General features: G+C 43.7%; 1 protein-coding gene across 2 annotated transcripts in view; it reads left to right on the plus strand.

The window, feature by feature from the left end:
- The window catches only part of PKD2L1 (polycystin 2 like 1, transient receptor potential cation channel), a 106,767-nt gene extending 88,409 nt beyond the window's left edge, over positions 1 to 18,358 (plus strand). For both annotated transcript variants that reach the window (XM_025880852.2, XM_073904312.1), the window contains 13 exons: positions 9,180 to 9,307; positions 9,776 to 10,029; positions 10,999 to 11,223; positions 11,389 to 11,617; positions 12,273 to 12,443; positions 12,626 to 12,807; positions 13,116 to 13,236; positions 14,063 to 14,161; positions 14,376 to 14,497; positions 15,760 to 15,883; positions 16,669 to 16,787; positions 17,037 to 17,160; positions 17,464 to 18,358. In XM_025880852.2, coding sequence (XP_025736637.1) covers positions 9,180 to 9,307; positions 9,776 to 10,029; positions 10,999 to 11,223; positions 11,389 to 11,617; positions 12,273 to 12,443; positions 12,626 to 12,807; positions 13,116 to 13,236; positions 14,063 to 14,161; positions 14,376 to 14,497; positions 15,760 to 15,883; positions 16,669 to 16,787; positions 17,037 to 17,160; positions 17,464 to 17,637 — 2,072 coding nt within the window. In that variant the 3' untranslated portion in view covers positions 17,638 to 18,358. The remainder of the gene's footprint in view (positions 1 to 9,179; positions 9,308 to 9,775; positions 10,030 to 10,998; positions 11,224 to 11,388; positions 11,618 to 12,272; positions 12,444 to 12,625; positions 12,808 to 13,115; positions 13,237 to 14,062; positions 14,162 to 14,375; positions 14,498 to 15,759; positions 15,884 to 16,668; positions 16,788 to 17,036; positions 17,161 to 17,463) is intronic.
- The last annotated feature ends 620 nt before the right edge of the window (positions 18,359 to 18,978 follow it).

Consider the following 18,978-nt stretch of genomic DNA (forward strand, 5'->3'; position numbering starts at 1 on the left):
TGACTAGTAGTCTATGACAAATGGAGGAGAAGAGCTCTTGTCCATAGTTTGACATGGGAGCGGCCACAATTAATGGAACCCAGAGAAACCAAGGCACTTATAACCTCCCTGATGCATCAGGGAGGCTGATGAGACCTGATTCTTTCCCACCACGAGTGGGTATTAAAGTGTTTTGCTAAGTTATTATAAAACTATTATCAGAGGCTGTTGGGGAGGCCTAAGAAGTGACAGTTTCAAGGCATTATATTTTAGTTCACAAGAAAGAAGAATCAACCTGTAAGAGTAACCATAAAACTTCCCTCCCTCCCAAATTATAGGACTGAAGCCAAACTGGATCCAGTGCACTAAGAAATAGGTAGAGAGATGTTTCAGAGAGCTTCTCAGCAATCCAGGTGATCAGAGGGACTCAGGAAGGGGCCATCAGAGTAGCCACAGGGTAAATTTATAAAATAGGTAAAGCCCGAGGAACTTCCAAGTCTTCAACAACTGGAAGATTGATGGAGCAGTGGGAGTTCTATCCACACAATGACTGTCAGGGCTGGGTTTGGGGGTAGAGGGAAGAGACCTCCAGATTTCTAGAGAAGCATCTTCCATACGTTTCCTCATAGCTATCCAGCTTAGGAAGGAGTATTTGTCTTTTGAGTTTCAAAAACTTGAAGGCACATGGGCGCCTGGGTGGCTCAGTTGGTTGAGCGACTGCCTTCAGCTCAGGTCATGATCCTGGAGTCCCGGGATCGAGTCCCACACCGGGCTCCCTGCTCAGCGGGGAGTCTGCTTCTCCCTCTGACCATCCCCCCTCTCATGCTCTCTCTCAAATAAATAAAATCTTAAAAAAAAAAGATTGCTCAAACCTCGAAGGCACAGAGTTTCCAAAAGAGCAGTAGTATAAACATATAAAGGAATTATAATTATACACTTGCTAGCAGAAGCACCTCAGCCCTTCAAGTTTCTTTGTCAATTAGTTGATACTCTCCTGCCCAAGGAGAGTGCTGTTGGAAAATGATAGCTAAATTCCATCACATGGTAATTAGGAGCAAGAAAGGAGCTCAGTAGCATATGACGGCCTGTATGGCAATCACCTGGGAAAATAGGCACAGAAAGCAACTGCTGACTTCTTGCTATTGCTCTGAGCTGGGAAGATCTTCCAACAGTTCGAAAGAGAGGACAGTAATATTCAGTCTCTACTATAAACATTGGAATGGATAAAATCAAGTTACTATCCAAGCTCATGATGATTAATGATTATTACAGTCATACTTCTTTAATAATAATATTAATATATATTTACATATATTATATATTTACGCCCCACCTGTGTCTAAAGGCGACCTAAGCCGGCTTACATTACAAAGCACAGACACAATAAAATATAGCCCATTAGAACTATAATAAAAAGAGTTAGCAAAAAAAGTGGGAAAAGGTTTTCTTGTACCAGAAAACCTAAGATAAACAAAAGTACAGTAAATAAGAACAAAGCCTGAGGTTCCTGGCAACCAAAGCAAGAAGAAAACATAAGTAGGTTGCACAGTTCTCACTGGTGACTAAGAGAAAGCACACCAGTTAATAAGGAGACCCTAGCTCTGGGAAGAGTTGGCTTTGTTGGATTTTATATGAGTCATGGAATATCATAATGGATAAAAGCAATATTCGAGACTGAGGCTACTTCTCTTTTGACTGTGTTTTATATCTGCCTCCTTTAAAAATCCATATTAAATCCTCATTCTTAAAGCATTTTTAAGAGTAGGGATATATGTGTATACTTTACATACAGATATACATATTTGCATATATATGTGTATATGCATATATATACATTTATAAGTGCTTATAAACACACATACACATATGTGTGTGTGTGTGTGTGTGTGTGTGTGTATGTAAATTTTTATTGTATTCTAGAGACCTGGATTTACCCAGAAATAAAGCTTGGAGAGCCTTGAGGAATTAATGGTAGGTATGTTCCTAGAATATCATCATCAGTTGATTTGGTCAGCAAGCCCCCTTTAATATAAGGTAATAATGTATTTTAATTAATGTGGACTTTGGCACAAACATGCTAAAGTCATCGACTGCACTCCAGAGATATTCAAACAGTAGCAGAAGCTTTTCTAGCTCCATTTCCCTCAGGAATAATGCAATCTCTTTGAAAATGTCACGGTTTTCACATAGGTAAGGACCATGTTACAATGAAGTAAAATGCAGTGAACACTGGCTTAGCCCATATGGGATTTATTGTCTAGATAATGAAAGTCCAAAGGAGGGCACAGTTCAGGGATGATCCATCCAGTGGCTTAATGATACCATTAAAGCCCGGTCTGTTTGTGTTATTCAGTTCTGCTAGTTGTGCAATCAGTTTCATCTTGGGGCTGAATCCTCTGGGGCTTTCTCATTCATATCTACTATGAGAGAGAAGGTCCTAAAAGGTTCCAGAACTCTCTCTTCATGACCCTTTGGTCTGAAATGGGTTACATGCTCATCCGTGAAGCTGTAATGGTGTCAAGGGAGGGACATTTGTGGATTAATCTGGGCCTAAGTGTCCCTTCCAAATCCTAGAGCCAGGGTTGAATTCAGCTTCTAGCCACATATGTGAGATGACCCACAGAGGTGTGATATTTCAAATAAAATCATGGTATTAACCAGGAGAGGATCTTAAGGAAGCAATCACAAAATCCAATACAGCATCCAGCACTTAGAAATTTCAGCCTGTAACTTGGAAACAAAGAGGTGGACAGATTTTTAAGGATAATTTTATTATTTTTATATTGTATTATTATGATAGCATTACTTGAACTCTATGAGAATGAAGAGAAATAAAACCCACCTATTATACTACTCATTTGTCAAAAAGTCCATTTTTCCTTCAAGTTTTTACATACCTAGTATTTTTGTAAAATATTTAATTGTCACAACAGCACAAACAATTTTGCATTCTGTGTTTACTACCATTTCAATGGCTGTATAATACTCCATTAAGTGGCTCAATGATATCATAGTTTCCTTCAATATTGCCTCTTTGTAGGACATTTAGGTTGTTTACAGTCTTTTGATAGTATGAACAACCCAGGTCACATTTTTGGGCATGTGAGTTTTTCCTCCTCTGGGACTCAGCTATGTCGGAGTATGACTCTTGATACAGATTTATATATAATTATCTGCCTATACCAGAATGAAGGAATTTGGAGCTTCCTTTATGATGGTGATGTTTTGAGTTTACCAAGTACTTTTTTGCCATTCATCTCCTAACTCAGATGTTAGACTCTCCAAATAGAGTTTTGTTATAAGGGTGCCTTATAAACTTGTGTAAAACTAAACATTTGGCTTGATTTTTGGAAGGAGAGTCAGAGTCCCTAATCAGAAGGATTTGAGTGGTAGAGGATATGGTAGTGTAATGTATGCTGGCTAAATTCATGGTCTTTGGAGTAAGGCAGACCTGAGTTTGAATCCAAGTTCTATTTACTCGCTATATGATCTTTGGACAAGTTATTTAATAGCATAAAATGCAATGGTAGTTCCTACTTTATGAGGTTTTTATGGACTTATTGGAAACAATGTGGCAAAGCCCAGTGCACAATATGTGTCAGTTATTGTTAATATTCAGCAACTATGAATTCAATCTGAGGCTAAGGTTAAAAGGCATGATATAGTGTATGCAAGAGAACTTAATTTGTCCAAGAGAAAAAAAAAGCAGATACTCTGTGCTGGATGGTGAGACCAACACCTGGTCTCCAATCTTCTTGATAGCATTCTCATGCAGCCATTGTCCAGTGTCTGAAAACTTCCTGCAATGAGGCCCTCACTATATTAAAAAGGTAGTAATGTACTGACATATGGACATTCCATATACTGACTCAAATTCTGATTCCTTCCAGTTCCCACCCATTCCCTGGTCTAGTGTTGCTTTTTGAAATGGAACAATTCCACTCCTTCACTGGACCTTAAAGGAAAGAACCAGGGAGGCCCCTTGCAGGACCCCCCTTCATGTGATCCTCAGCTGGCAGGCTTGCTGACACTCTCAGAGAGGAAATGGATGTTTGTGAAGTGGTCCATTTCATAATTTGAAAGCACTAGTGGTCAGGAAATTCTGCCTTTGATGGAGTTTACATGGTTCCTCCTATAACTTCTACTCCTTGGATATAGCTCAGTCCTAGGAGCAGAACAGAATTAGTTTACTGTGGGAGCAGATAGATTTGCATTTGAATCCTGGCTCCTTGGGCAAGTTACTTCAGCTATTTGAGACTGGAAAACAGGGATGATGATAATAATAGCACTATATATATATATATATATACACACCCATATGTTGTAGGGTTAAATGAAATAGGCATGTGAAGCACTTAGCATAGGGCATATAATAGATGTTCTGAGGTAATAAATGGCTACTCTGGTCTATTCTTTCTCCTGATATGGAGAAGGATGATGGTAGAATGGATACGCTGAGTCCCTGTCAGATTCAGAAATCTCTCAACCAGGTGTTCCACTTAGACAAGCTGGTTCTTCATGGTAAAGTCAAATGATTTACCTGAATGGAAATTAATGGGGTGGAGTGGGGGAAAGGAGACAGCAGGGAAGATCAACAAGTTGTTTTCAGTCTTTTTCTCCTACAATATGCTAGAGGGATGTGGTCCACTCCCATGACTGCCTGTGGCTCCATAGGGCAATAGATTCAGTGATTTTTCCCTTGGAGTGAAGAGGGGGTGTTCTAAGAGGTCTATGTAGTTTGTAAAAGCTTCCCTATCCCTCCCTATCGCAGAAGGAAGGTTCTGACAGCCTCTTGGGAAAGATGGTATTTCTTCTTCCTCACTTCCAGTCATGAGAATCATGGAAACGGGCACTGGGAAACACCCTGCCTTCTTGACAACTCAAAGACAAGTGGGATTATGTAGCAACAGGTCAAGGCAGTGTTTCTAGTGTGGTCCCAGAACAAGTAGCATGAACATTACATGGGAATGTTTTGGAAATGAAAATTATTGAGCCCCATCCTTAGCAGTCTGTGTTTTAGTAAGCCTTCCAAGTAATTCTGATGCATGCTGCAGTCACCGTATCATATAATGATGGGGACATACGAGACATAGGAGCTGAAATCATCACTCCATCTCACAATCCTGGGCTTCCTCTGTCCTGATTTTGGGTTCAGACTCCAGTAACCTCTAAGCCTGATACTCATCTGATATTCTGGATGGTTCATATTAGGAAGATTGAGCTGTGCTGTCAACATTTCTATCATCATATTGTGTAAGGATTCCTGGCCAACTGTACTTGCTCCCTAGGCCAGCTAAGGACTGGCTTTGTTTCTCTTACCCAAGACTATGAATTTATTGCTCTCTTTGGACTGAGGAACATTCCAACCTCCTTCCAACATCTATTAAATAGGAATTATTCTTGACTATTTGGATGACTTTGCTGCTATGTGTCAAATATGGAGTCATAACACTTTATTTTTGAAAATTATTCATCTATTTCATTCTACTCTTTTTGTGTTTTTTTCCACTTTTGGTTCAGCCCAACAAACACTTATTGAGAAACTATTAAATACCAGGCACTTTGCTAATTGAATGAAACATAGTCCTTGTCCCCTGAGGAGCATATAATAGGGTGACTAGAACTAGTTGTTAAGCACCCACTGTGTTCAATGCATTCTTTTTTTTTTAAAGATTTTATTTATTTATTTGAGAGAGAGAATGGTAGAGAGAGAGCACATGGGGGGGGAGGGTCAGAGGGAGAAGCAGACTCCCCGCTGAGCAGGGAGCCCGATGCGGGACTCGATCCCAGGACTCCAGGATCATGACCTGAGCCGAAGGCAGTCGCTTAACCAACTGAGCCATCCAGGCGCCCTGTTCAATGCATTCTTAAAGACATCATCTTTCATCTTCATAATATTACAAGAAAGATATTGTATTCCCCCATTTAGTGATGAGGAATCTGAGACTCAGAGTCCAAGTCTATACTGTAAGTGACAGAACTAGGATTTGAACCTAGGTCAGTCTGGCTCCAAAGCTCATGCTCATTCTATAACAATAAATTCATTCTGAGTGCATACATAAGCAGGGTAGGTCAGCATACTATTAAAAGCTTCTATTCTGTATAATTCAATTTTAAATGTTAAAGATGTACTAAAAAGAAAGTTCATTCTGGGACATCTTTCTCAATAGACATTTTTAAGGATAGAAACCAATGACCCAGCAAAGTGTTTCACACATGTTAGACTTTGAGTAATGTTTGCTTAATGAATATAAAATGTGTCTTTAGAATAATCAGGTTGGTAGACTGATAATATGTTCTACCAAGTATCTATCTGGGGTATGAGAAGTAGTAATTTGAATTTCATAGAGGCGGAGGGGGGTGGCTACCTGATCTCCTGAGACAAAGTACAAAATTTGCTGAAATAAGAATTAACAAGGAATAGAAGGTATTTGGGTGGAGAGGAGGTATTTAATAGGTACTACACAAGGCACAAACCTTAATTTAGAAAGTTTTAAAATAGTTTCTTGGTCTTTTCTGTTTGCATGTACTTCAGTTAAAAAGTTACAAAGAATACTGAATTTCTGAGTGTCAGGGGGCATTTGACCAGGTGAAATCATTTTTCTCAAAATACATAGTCTTTATTACCTTGGGTAATAATCAAAGATGTTATGCCTCCATAATCGTTGACAACCAGTTCAGAGCAAGTTAATTCTGAGTAGTAATTTAGAATTGGAGAATTGGAGGAGAAAAAGATACAGCAAAGGGTACCACCTAGTGGCCATCCAGAAGCTGTAACAATTTAATCAGCCTTTGGCTTTAGGAAAAATTCAGCACACTGACCATCCTTCTAACTCTGTGGTGGGCTCTCAGCAGACAGAAGCTTGACTTCCAATCCATTTTCTAGATCTGGAAAAATTGAGTATGAGTCCTCCAGATACTAAGGGTATTTAATCACAGATTTGAATCAGAGAGAATTAAAGTTGTTTCCTGAACTTAATAGAGTGGAGTGGGGAAGTGTGAAATCATAATGTTTTCTTTCTTTGCTGATTTCCCCCTGGAAAAGTGTAATGTTGTTTGTGCCTAATCTATGACCACTCACCAGTTCCTCTTTCTATGGATGAACTCCAGGGGTGGTAGGAGCAAATGTGACCCAAAATTTGAAAAGGAATTTTTTTTTTTTACGATTTTATTTATTAGAGTGCACATACGAGAGAGAGAGAGTGTGTGTGTGTGTGTGAGAGAGACAGAGAGAGAGAGCAAGGGCAGGGGGAGAGGAAGAAGCAGACTCTCCACTGAGCAGGGAGCCCAACACTGAGTAGGGAGCCCAACGTGGGACTCCATCCCAGGACCCTGGGATCATGACCCAAGCCAAAGGCAGATGCTTAACCAACTGAACCACCCAGGCCCCCCTAAAAAGGAAAATTCTTAAAGAGAATTGCTCACAAGAGACTGACAAATCCTACTTTAATTTTTTTGATGTAATTCCAGACTTACAGAAAAGCTGCAAGAATAATACAAAGAATTCTTATATATATTTCACCCCGATTTCCCAAATATGTATATTTTACCAGGCTTGCATTTCTTTTATTGTTCTCTTTCCCAATCTCTCTCTCTCTCTTTACACACACACACACACACACACACACACACACATACACACTATTTGAGAATAAATTGCAGACATAATTCCCTGTTGCTCCTAAATACTTTAATATGTAACTCTAAAAATAAAGGAAATTATCTTACTAAAGTCAGGAAATTATCATTGATTCAGTACTATCATCTAATGAACAGACCTTATTACAATTTCATCAATTATTTCACTAACAGACTTCATAGTAAAAGGAAAAAACTATTGTCCAGGATTTAATCCTAACTAAATGCACATATTACATTTAATTTTTATGTTTCTTCAGTCTTTTTAAATCTAGAACAATTCTTTAGTCTTTCTTTATCTTGCATGACTTGGCTAAAAAATTAAGGGTAAATTAAGGGCTAAAAAATTAACAATATCATAATACTAACAAATTATAAACTATAGAAAAAACAAGAATCCATGAGTTCATGCTGATATATATAAATGACTAACTAAATGAGGAAGAAGGAAAAGTTCTTCCTAAGGAGAATCCTAACTAACAAATGCAGAAGGAATGATGGATGAGAAAATCACAACTTGATAACCATGGTAGTAATAATCAGGTAAAAGTCATTAAAACTAGATATTATTGGATATTAAAACTAGTAGGTGAACGATTGATGAGTAATAGGATGTTTACATAATTTCAAAGTATTTCCCCACAAAATACATATTAATTACAAAGAGAAAAATAATTTTACATTGAAGAAGGCTGGAAGACAGCTGCCTTAACAAGGGATGAAAGTTAATATCACCAGTAATGATACAATTAGAGAGTGTGTGCCTCCTGATAGGAAGCTCTGAGATGGACACATTACTTTTTGGGTATTCTTTGCCTAAGGTATAACCTGAATTTAAACTTAAGGAAACATCAGGCAGAGCGAAACTGAGGGACAATCTATAAAATAAATGGCTTATATTCTTCAAATTCTGCCTTTTAACTAGAAAACTTATAGCTTCCCTAACAGCCTGACTTTAGACTGGGTGTATGGGTTAGGGTGGTTAAGGAAGATTCCGTTCTTCAGGGCAAAGGTCAGGTCTTTTTTTTTATCTGGGGATGCTCTGAGTCCTTCCATCAGGAGACACCTGTGCCCATCAGGATGCCCTGGGGCCAGAGGTGTCAGGTCCAGGAGACCGCATCTCCACTGTAAGGTGTTTGGCCAGGGCCTTGGAGTATTCCAGAATTCGGAGGTATTTCCCAACGGCATAGATATAAGACAAATGAAAGGATGCAGAAGGTGGAAATATCTTGGTTCTGGGGAATAAGAACTAGGAAGTTAAGCTGGTTTAGGAAGAGAAAAGTGAATTTTCAGAATGACAATATCAAGAGACAATTTCTGAGTGGAGTTCAGTCTTTCTGAGGTAAGTTGAGAGAAGAAGAGGAGACCTTGTAGGCTAAGATATTCCCTGGTTTCCCCAATGCCTTATTAGCCTCCCCAAACAACTCTAGGGGAGGGTAGGCCCAATGGGATCCCATCTAGGTAGCATCTCTGGCCCCAGGGCAAATGGGCTTTCCTGTCTCCTCTGGAGAATGGATATAGGAAACAGTGAGCGGGACATAGCCTCTTGGGTTGTTTTCTAGTGACCTATGGAATGACAAGCTCCAGTGCCTATTATTACACCAAAGTGATGTCCGAGCTCTTCTTACATACCCCGTCAGACACCGGAGTCTCCTTCCAGGCCATCAGCAGCATGGCGGACTTCTGGGATGTGAGTATGAGATCCCCTCTACCTCTCCCCTCTCCTTTTCAATGGCCTGAAGCAAAAAGCCACAGGCCAGGGCTCAGGAATGTCAGACAGTAGACCAGGCCATATCCAGAGACCAGATCATTCTGGGACCAGGCTGAGTCAAAGGGTCAAGCAAGAATCAATGGGTCAGACTGGAGTTTAGGTGAAGGTAGATGAGAGGGATGAAGGATAAAGGGATGATGATCAGGGAGTCAAGCCAGAGTTAAACTAGTATTGAGAGTCAGAGGTAAGACTGAACTTCAAAATGCATTTTAAATAAAGAGTAGGGCCACATCAGGTCAAGAACTGGTCAAGGTTCATGGGTCAGCTGGAGTCCAACAGAAGCAGCCTAGAGACAAGCCTGGGGGGTCAAGGAGTGAAAGCAAAAGTCATTCCAAGAATAAAGGTCAGGATGAGGCAGGGTCAAGCTCAACCCAGCTTGTGGTCTAGTTTGCCCAGGGTCCACTACTGGACAGTTTGTATTGGACCAAATGGTACAACAACCAGAGCCTGGGCCAAGGCTCCCACTCCTTCATCTACTATGAGAACCTGTTGCTGGGGGTTCCAAGGCTACGGCAGCTGAGGGTCCGCAATGACTCCTGTGTGGTGCATGAGGACTTCCGCGAGGACATTCTGAGCTGCTACGACGTCTACTCTCCAGACAAGGAAGAGCAGCTCCCCTTTGGGCCTCTCAATGGCACAGCGTGAGTGAGTCTGCCCACCAACGTTGCCGGGCTTGCTTCTCTGAGCCTGACACCATTCTGAGGTTTGGGAACCATTTCCACTTAGTCTTAAAGAGCCTTAGGGGAGCAGAGGGTGGGGGGCATCTCTCTGAGTCCCATCTGTGACTGTTTGGAGATTTTGGTTTGGGTCACTCAGGAACAGAGAAGGTACCTTAGCAAACAGAGCCACAGTCTCTGGACTCATTTCCCTACACAGATTGCAGTCACATTTGCCCTACTCTGGAGGCAGTCCTGCCAGAGAAAGCATCCTTTCTTGCCCAGATGTTCTTAGGTGTATGGAGAATGGATGAAACACTGATGTTGCTACACAAATTGTAATTGGAAGAGTCTGACCCTTGGACCTGATAGGGGAAGCAGCAAGGAGTTGAGGATGGATGAAGAATTAGGAAAGAAAGAGGGAAAGGATGGAAAGGATATGAAAGAAGGGGAAGGAAGGGAGGGCCCAGGGAGGAAATCTGTGGACAGAACAGAGAATCGTGCGGTGAAGCAGCCAGGTGCACAACCACAAGAACAGAAAGTGTCTTTTCCGGATTATGTGAGCCAGGTGTTTCCCTAGTGGGGACTACTCAGTCTGGGGTCAAAAGTGGGCATGGGTTTGCCATCCATAGTTTTGGGGAACATCATGAGAAATCAGGAAATTTATATTTGAGTTTCAGTTCAGCCACTGACTAGCTGCATTATCTCAGACATCTCTTAGATTAGTCTTAGATTCCTCATCTTCAAATGTGGATAATATTTACCCTCCTTTCTCACATAGTTGTTAGTATCAAACAAGATAATATATGTGAAATATATATTATATGTGATATGTATATATAATGTATATGAAATTGTAAAGCCCAGGCAATCATAAAGTGTTGCCATTGCCTTGGGAGATCAGCTTCTGGACTGGCTCAGACCTCTCTGCTCAGATGGCTTCTTCTGTGACAGGTGGACATACCATTCACAGGATGAGCTGGGGGGCTCCTCTCACTGGGGTCGGTTGACAAGCTACAGTGGAGGTGGCTACTATCTGGACCTTCCAGGATCTCGACAGGCCAGTGCAAAAGCACTCCAGGACCTTCAGGAGGGCCTGTGGCTAGACAGGGGCACTCGAGTGGTCTTCATTGACTTCTCAGTCTACAATGCCAACATCAATCTTTTCTGTGTTTTGAGGTGGGTCCCCTTTCCTTATCTTCCCTCCATCCATGGTTCCTGGTTCTCTTCTCTGATTGAGACCCTTCCTTAAACTTGTACTGTATGGTGGGGTTGTGGAGGAGAGGGGATGGGAAGAACTATCCCAGTCCAGGCCTCGCCAGTTATCTGTCCCTCCTCCCACAGACTGGTAGTGGAGTTTCCAGCTACAGGAGGTGCCATCCCATCCTGGCAAATCCGCACGGTTAAGCTGATCCGCTATGTCAGCAACTGGGACTTCTTTATCATTGGCTGTGAAGTCATCTTCTGCATCTTTATCTTCTACTACGTGGTAGAGGAGATCCTGGAGCTCCACATCCACCGGCTTTGTTACCTCAGCAGCATCTGGAACATTCTGGACCTGGTGGTTATCTTGGTGAGGGACAGATATCTTATACTTGGGACATAGTAGGAGGAGGAAGGGGATCTACCCTGTTAGGGACTCCAAGTTCTTCCTTTTGGAGTGTCAAGTCCTCTTTATGACTTCTGGTCAAATCACTGTGTAAAAGCTCCCTAAGCCAGAGGCTTATGTTCCCCTGGCTCAGCCCCTGGGAAAACCCTGTCTCCTATATGCCTTCTCCCTCTAACCTGTGATCCAGGCACTGCCTTTTTTATGTACTTGCTATTTTCTCTTCTGTCTTTTGCCTTAATGACCTGTCCCTTTGAAACCCCTACCTTCTCTCTTTTCTTCTATTAAAATATTCTGCCTCTTCATCTTCATCTTTTTCCTATTAACAGGATACATTAATTTCTTGACCAAGGCTAGGAAGTGGTGGGAGAAATAACATTACTTGGCCCCAGTTCTCCAAGATCCTTTACAACCTACATAAAAGCCTTTTCCTTGGGATTTGAGACATTCCCCCCAATCATCCTATTCAGTTTCATTTGAACCTGAAATAGTCAACAACTCAGAAGGGAAAGATTTTTTTTTCCCACCTGACTTACCTACCCCAGCTCTCCCCTAGGACCTTATCATTGAACTTCCCTTGAGATCACGACTTCTCTGACACCTCTGACCCCTGTGATGACAGCTCTCCATTGTGGCTATGGGCTTCCACATATTCCGAACCCTTGAGGTGAATCGGCTGATGGGGAAGATCCTGCAGCAGCCAAACATGTATGCTGACTTTGAGTTCCTCGCCTTCTGGCAGACACAGTACAACAACATGAATGCTGTGAACCTCTTCTTTGCCTGGATCAAGGTACGTTGGGACCCCTCACCCCCAGCAACACCTCAGGGCACTCATTCTCCCTTCCTCAGTACTTGTCTCATTTTCCTTGTCTGGTTTGGCAACTCTGGTGACCTCCATAGGCCCCTGGAGTGGACTAGTCAAAGCTTTTCTCTTTTCTTCCCTCACCACTTGGTTCAACATGGCATTTCCAGATATTCAAGTACATCAGCTTCAACAAAACCATGACTCAGCTCTCCTCCACGCTGGCCCGCTGTGCCAAGGACATCCTGGGCTTCGCCATCATGTTCTTCATTGTTTTCTTCGCCTATGCCCAACTTGGCTACCTGCTTTTTGGAACCCAAGTGGAAAACTTTAGCACTTTCATCAAGTGCATGTGTGTGTCCTGCCCCCTTCACTCCTCCCTGGGCCCTCAACCTCCAGCTCTGTGGGTGTGTGTATCCTTGGGGAAGCTGGGTGTATGTGTGCAGGTGTGTGTCTGTGCTTAAAGCATCTGTGTGAGAATCTCCAGAATCTCTGGTGTGTGTGCTCAAGTATTTCTGTACCTCACTCTCTATCAGGTTGGAAGTGCAGTGAGAGGTCTGAGTTCACCAAAGAGCAGCAGTTAGGAAAGTGGGTTGGGGTATGAATAGGGGTCAGGGTTATGGTTAGGCTCTGGGTGAAGCCCAGACCCTGGTCTCTCAGTTTCACTCAGTTCCGGATCATCCTTGGGGACTTTGACTACAACGCTATTGACAATGCCAACCGCATCCTGGGACCTGCCTACTTTGTCACCTATGTCTTCTTTGTCTTCTTCGTGCTCCTGGTGAGGGTCTCTCTGAGAGGTGGGAATTGGGAGCTTGAGGGGTGGAAACATAAAGGACCTGAGGGTGAGGTTTTGCCCCCCACCATGGTCTGTACTCAGGATTAAGATGGGTGTCTCAAATCATGGGTGCAGAATGAGGTGGGGGAGCTCTGGGTCTCCTGAGAGCTAGCTAATGTGCTCAATATTGCCAGCACAGTCAGGTAACTTGCAGAGTATAAGGGAATCTGCAGGCTCCCTCAGTAAAACGAAGCCTCTATTTTCCAAGGATGGAAAGGGAGAGAAATGTGCCCCATGAAGAGAAGTGGTTGAACCTAGAAGCCTCTATATCTATTCTCTCCTTACTCTAGGAATCTCTGGCTATTTATCACCATTACTTTATAGTCTCTCTTTCTCTCTGCCGACTATGAAAGATCTGGGTTTAATATTTATTAACAAAGCTAGCAGGTTTCTTTATTTGATCATGGTTAGGGATAGGTGGGTTAGATTGGGGTTATATGATAAAGATAGCAAAACTATACTCTCAGTGATTGGTCAGCCCTTATATGGAGGTGAACTCTTGCATATGATGGGGTATCATTTTAGTCAGGTTACTGCAGAACAACTGAGTGAGGATAGCAGTTGGGTGAGGGAGCTTGATCCACCCCTAAAAGGACTCTGCTGAACGGGGCTCTGGGGACCCTGAGATGTGGGGGTTAGTGGGCTGCAGAGCTGCAGTTGAAAGCATTGGCTCCTTTAGAACATGTGTCTGGGATATTAATAGGGTTAGTGGGCTCATTGCTGTTAGTGGGTCTGGGGGTGAAGACCCAGGTCCCTACTTTATCTCCAGAACATGTTCCTGGCCATCATCAATGACACATATTCAGAGGTCAAGGAAGAGTTGGCTGGACAGAAGGATGAGCTGCAACTTTCTGACCTCCTGAAACAGGTAACCACTCAGTCTCCTTGAGCCACACATCTGTGTCAGGGACCAGGTCCAAGGCTCTGTGTCCTGGTCTATTCCTGACTGGTGTAGGGCCCTGTGCCCACCCTTGTGTGGCTTTGACTTATCCCCGGAAGCTTGGCATCTTGTGGGTGAGGAAGGGGGCAAGGGATGATGAGAAGGCTGTAGGAACTGGTACCTGTTTCCTTTTTCCTTCCAGGGCTACAACAAGACCCTACTGAGGCTGCGTTTGAGGAAGGAGCAGGTTTCAGATGCACAGAAGGTCCTGCAGGGTGGGGAGCAGGAGATCCAATTTGAGGATTTCACCAACACCTTGAGGGAGTGAGCAACCAGAAATCCAACCTTCTGATATTGCTCTATAAGTCCTTGGCCCTCGACCATATACCCTTTGCCTAAAAACCTGTGATGTTGGCCTATGGGCCTCTGACCTTGGCTTTTGGCCTTTGACTTTGGCCTATATATCTCTGATTCTGACCTTCAGAATTGTGCCCTTGGTTTAAGGGTCTCTGACCATGTTCTAGAACATTCTGGACCTCACTGAACAACTTGTAGGACTAATGTAATAATACAATTTCTTCATCATTACATACATTTCTCACTCCCACAAAACTTTGTAGTTGGTACTGTGCTCCCCCACAAACACTGGCCTATTCTCTTAGCATCCCTGTTTCCCAGTTAAAGATATAAGCAAACACTGAACAAATATATTGTGAGCACCAGTTGTGAGCCAGGCACTAAGTAGGGCACACAATTAATGAGACAAAGCATTGTCCTCCAGGAGCTCATACACATGTAAGCAAATAAACTGAATCACAGAACAAGTTCAACAAAGAAGTGACTAGAAGAGAGGGAGCACAAAGTAAAGAGAGTATTCAATTCTATTTTTAAGCTTAAGGGAAGGCTTCCAGGAAGAGGTGATGCATGAATACCTACAGGAGGATGAATAGCCTACATGTAGACAAGCAGGGGAAGTCCATTCCAAGAAAGATAAAAGCATATACAGAGGCATAGAAGTGTTGAGCAACATGTATAGGAATAAGAAGTAGCTAAGCATTGCTAAGGTATCAAATAAAAGTGGGGCATAGCAGGAGATGATACCAGAGTAATGAACAAGGGCTACATTGGGAAAGGGCTTGAATACCACCATTCTATCCAAAGAATAGGGTGCCTGGGAGGGATTTTAAGCAGAGAAGGGGTGTATTTAGACATGCGCTTTAGAAAGATTAATTACTCTAGTTGCATTATAGAGGATGGATTTCAGGGGTAGGGAGTGAAGGGGAAGCCAGTGGGGTGGGAGTGGGGGGATGGATTATTTAGAGGCAAAGAGACTTTGCAACAATTCCTATAGAACACCAGGAGGGCCCGAACCTAGCCAGCAGGACTAAGAGAAGGAAGACATAGATTTAAAACAATTTACTGGGGGTAAAATTGCTAGACCTTGGAGATCCTGGCTTTCCCATGTGGTCCTATCCTTCCACAGAGAGCAAGAGTCAGAGAGTCTGGAAAAAAAAGTGGGGAGTCCATAATTGAGAGATCACAACCACAGCAAGTCAGAAGTCATTTCATCATACTGTTTTCCTCAGACTCAGGCACGCAGAGCATGAAATCACTGAGCTCACAGCTGCCTTCACCAGGTTTGATCAAGATGGGAATCACATCCTGGACAAGAAAGAGCAAGAACAAATGCGACAGGACCTGGAGAAGAGGGTAAGCCCAGCTGGCTGGGGGAGAGGCAGCGAAAGAGAACCACTCACTCTCCCCTCCCTGCCAACGCACCCAGAACACAAATCCAAATGGAAAACCCTTCAATAGATGGACAGGAAAGAAGCCTCTAGAATAGTTGTTCTCAAACTGCTGCACATTAGAATACCCTGGTGGGGTGGGGGTGGGGAGTCAAATAATCCTCATACTCAGGTCACATACCCTAGACAGAATCTCTGGGGGAGTCAGGGACCCAGACACCAGTACTTCAAAAAACTCGCCAGTTGATTCCAATGCATAGCCAAGGTTGAGAACCACTGCTCTGAAACAGAGTCTGAGAGGGAAAGGTTCAATTACCCGAGAATCCCTGACAATTCTTTCTGAGGACTTGCCTTGGGACTTTCAAACTCGGATCCTTAGCTGCCCCTGCTGTGCCTGCTTCATCCCTATCCAGTATATACCCCAAAATCAAGGGCAGGAGGGAGATTGGCAGGAATTCTGGTACTGTTCTTCCTTTCCCAAACTGAGTTGGCTTCTAGTGAGGGTCTCATTAATCAAGGGTTCCAAGAGCTCATGTTTTGTTTCTGTGGGAGGTGATTCTCTCCCAGAGGTTGGTCCAGCTTTGTGTTCAGCACCACCACACTGATCCTATTATCTCTAGAGTTTGAGAGGGAAGGGGAATGCATGAACTGGAGCCCAGGGGCCTGGTCCTGGGAGACCATGAGAGCAGGTGATTAAATAGGAGCTGATACTTCCCAGAGTCATCTTCTCCTCTCTGACTTCCTGATCAGGTGGCCCTCAATGCCGAGATTGAGAACCTGGGCCAGCCCATTGTGAGTAGTCCACCAGGCGAGTCGGGTCCAGAGGCTACCAGAGCAGGTGGCTGGGTTTCAGGAGAAGAATTCTACACGTATGTGCAGCCAGGGGCCCAGGGCTGAGTGTGTTTGTAATGTCCTACCCTGAGCTTTTTTCTCAACCTTCTGATTTTCCATGCTAGCCCAGGGAGAACCTCTGCCCCCCTTTAATTCTCCCTACAAGGCTGGGCCTTACCTTCCTTGCACCCATCCAGACACAGACCATAATGGCTCTCCTACCCCTATAGACGCTTAGCCCCACAGATGCATATTTCTGCTCCCTCGGTCTCTCTCAAATCCTGCAGACTCACAAGGAGAGTTCTTCAGTTGGAGATTGTCCTGGAAGGAGTCATGTCCCAGGTGGATGCTGTGGGCTCAAAGCTAAAGATGCTGGAGAGGAAAGGGCAGCTAGCTTCCTCCCCAGGCCTGGTGAGTGGCCCTTCACTTGGTCCCTCTTGGTTCCCCACATTTGAACTCTACCATCTTTTCTACTCAGTGGGTGGAAGCAAACCATTTTTGAAAGAGTGTGTTTCCAGGCTCCTGGGGCAACATGTTCACAGCAGTCACTGTATCAGTGGAGGGAAGGCCTGAAGTTGGTTGCTCTGGCCTGAGGGCTGCCTTGGCTTCCAGGAGACTGTCTGAGGTTGAAGAATCAGACCCAGATTTTCTAGATGAAAGGAAGTGGAACACAAACTCCTTCTTCAAATGACCTGTCCCTCTTTCTTCCAACAGGGAGATCAAGGCATTTGGGAGCACCTGCAGCCAACCCCAGCTGTGACTCCAACCTCCTGGGGAGTCCAGCGTGGGCAGGAGAGTGGTGGGGGAGGGGCCCTAAAGCATCAGACAGCAGCCTCCTCTCTCATTGCCTCCTCAGAGACCTCCTCAGGACATGCCCTCCACTTCTAGGGCAGCAGTTCCCTCCACTGCTACTGCAGAGTCCTACCCTGTGTTTGGCCCCTTGAACCAATGTTTCTACCTGTAGCTTGTATCATGCTTAGGCTTGTGACTCAATGTTTCTGTGTGTAGCCATGTAGCTCTGTGTAGCTCTTTGAGATAACACTTGCCACTGGGCCCCTCACTCCCTGTGCTCTCAGCTCTGCTGTGATGAAAAAAAAAGTTAATAACAAACAGAATAAAGGAAGGGAGGGTTATGTTCCCTAAGCACCTGGCATCTGGATAGCCACGATTTGTGAAAAAAGTAGAAGGCAAGAGAGCAGCATTCCCTAAATGTCTTCCTATTTGCCAGTGAGTCTTATCCTTTGTGCATCTAGAGATCTGCTGCTAGCACCCATGGGATTCTTGTCTTCTTCATAGAGTTTCCAGGTGAAAGAGAAGGGGAAGGCTTGGAGGAGAGGAAACTTTCTCACATGTGGAGATTACAATGTTGCAGAGGTGTTGGAATGCCCCTCCATCCAGGGCAAAGACCATGACCGCTCAGTTGAGGAGGCTGCTTACGACATTCCACTAAACACTGGGAACTGACAGGGCTGTAAACAGGGACATAGATGGAGCCCTAGGAGAATCGGACAAAGAAATGATTTCAGGATTCAGAGATCTTTGGAATAAAATGTGGTGGGCTCTGACACTATTCTTGCAAAGGACATATGGGTTTCTCTGGTGACTATCAATAAAAATCCTTAGAAAAATCAGGACTTTGCATTTGCTTCTGGGATTGTAGGAGGAAGAAGAGAGGCTGGAGCTGTGAACCATTCTTGTATTTGGTAAAAGGCGAAAGATTTGTGCGGTCTGAAGAGAAACCAGAACGTCCGTTCTTGTATTTGGGCTGGAACACTCATCCCTGCCAGGAGGGGTAGACTGGCAGCCGTGACAATGTGAAGGTGCTGAAATAAGAACTTCTGGCTCATAGGAATGATTTGAAATGGCATTATGACTGTAGCATTTAGAGAGTGGAGACAGTGACCTAGGGAGACCTGGTCCTCAGGATGAAGAGAGTAAGGTAGCCCTTACACTGGCATGAGGGGTAGCTGGGTTGTGTGTGTGTGTGTGTGTGTGTGTGTGTGTGTGTGTGGTGTAGGGTGTGGGAGGTAAGAGGGTGAGATGGAGAATAAGAACAGGACTAAAAACTTCTACACTAGGATTTTGGGTGTGTAGGTCTGTGTCCCAAGACCCACTATATACCTTTTTCCCTTCCCCTGTAATCTTTACCTCTTTCTCATTTTGCACCTTGCTGCCCAGTGGTTTTTTCTCATCCATTCCCTTCTCCCACCCTTTTCACCATCCCATCAC

This window comes from Callorhinus ursinus, unplaced genomic scaffold (assembly GCF_003265705.2).
Source record: "Callorhinus ursinus isolate GAN/ISIS: 27379988/994484 unplaced genomic scaffold, GSC_fseal_2.0 scaffold20, whole genome shotgun sequence".
Classification (NCBI taxonomy): Eukaryota; Metazoa; Chordata; class Mammalia; order Carnivora; family Otariidae; genus Callorhinus; species Callorhinus ursinus.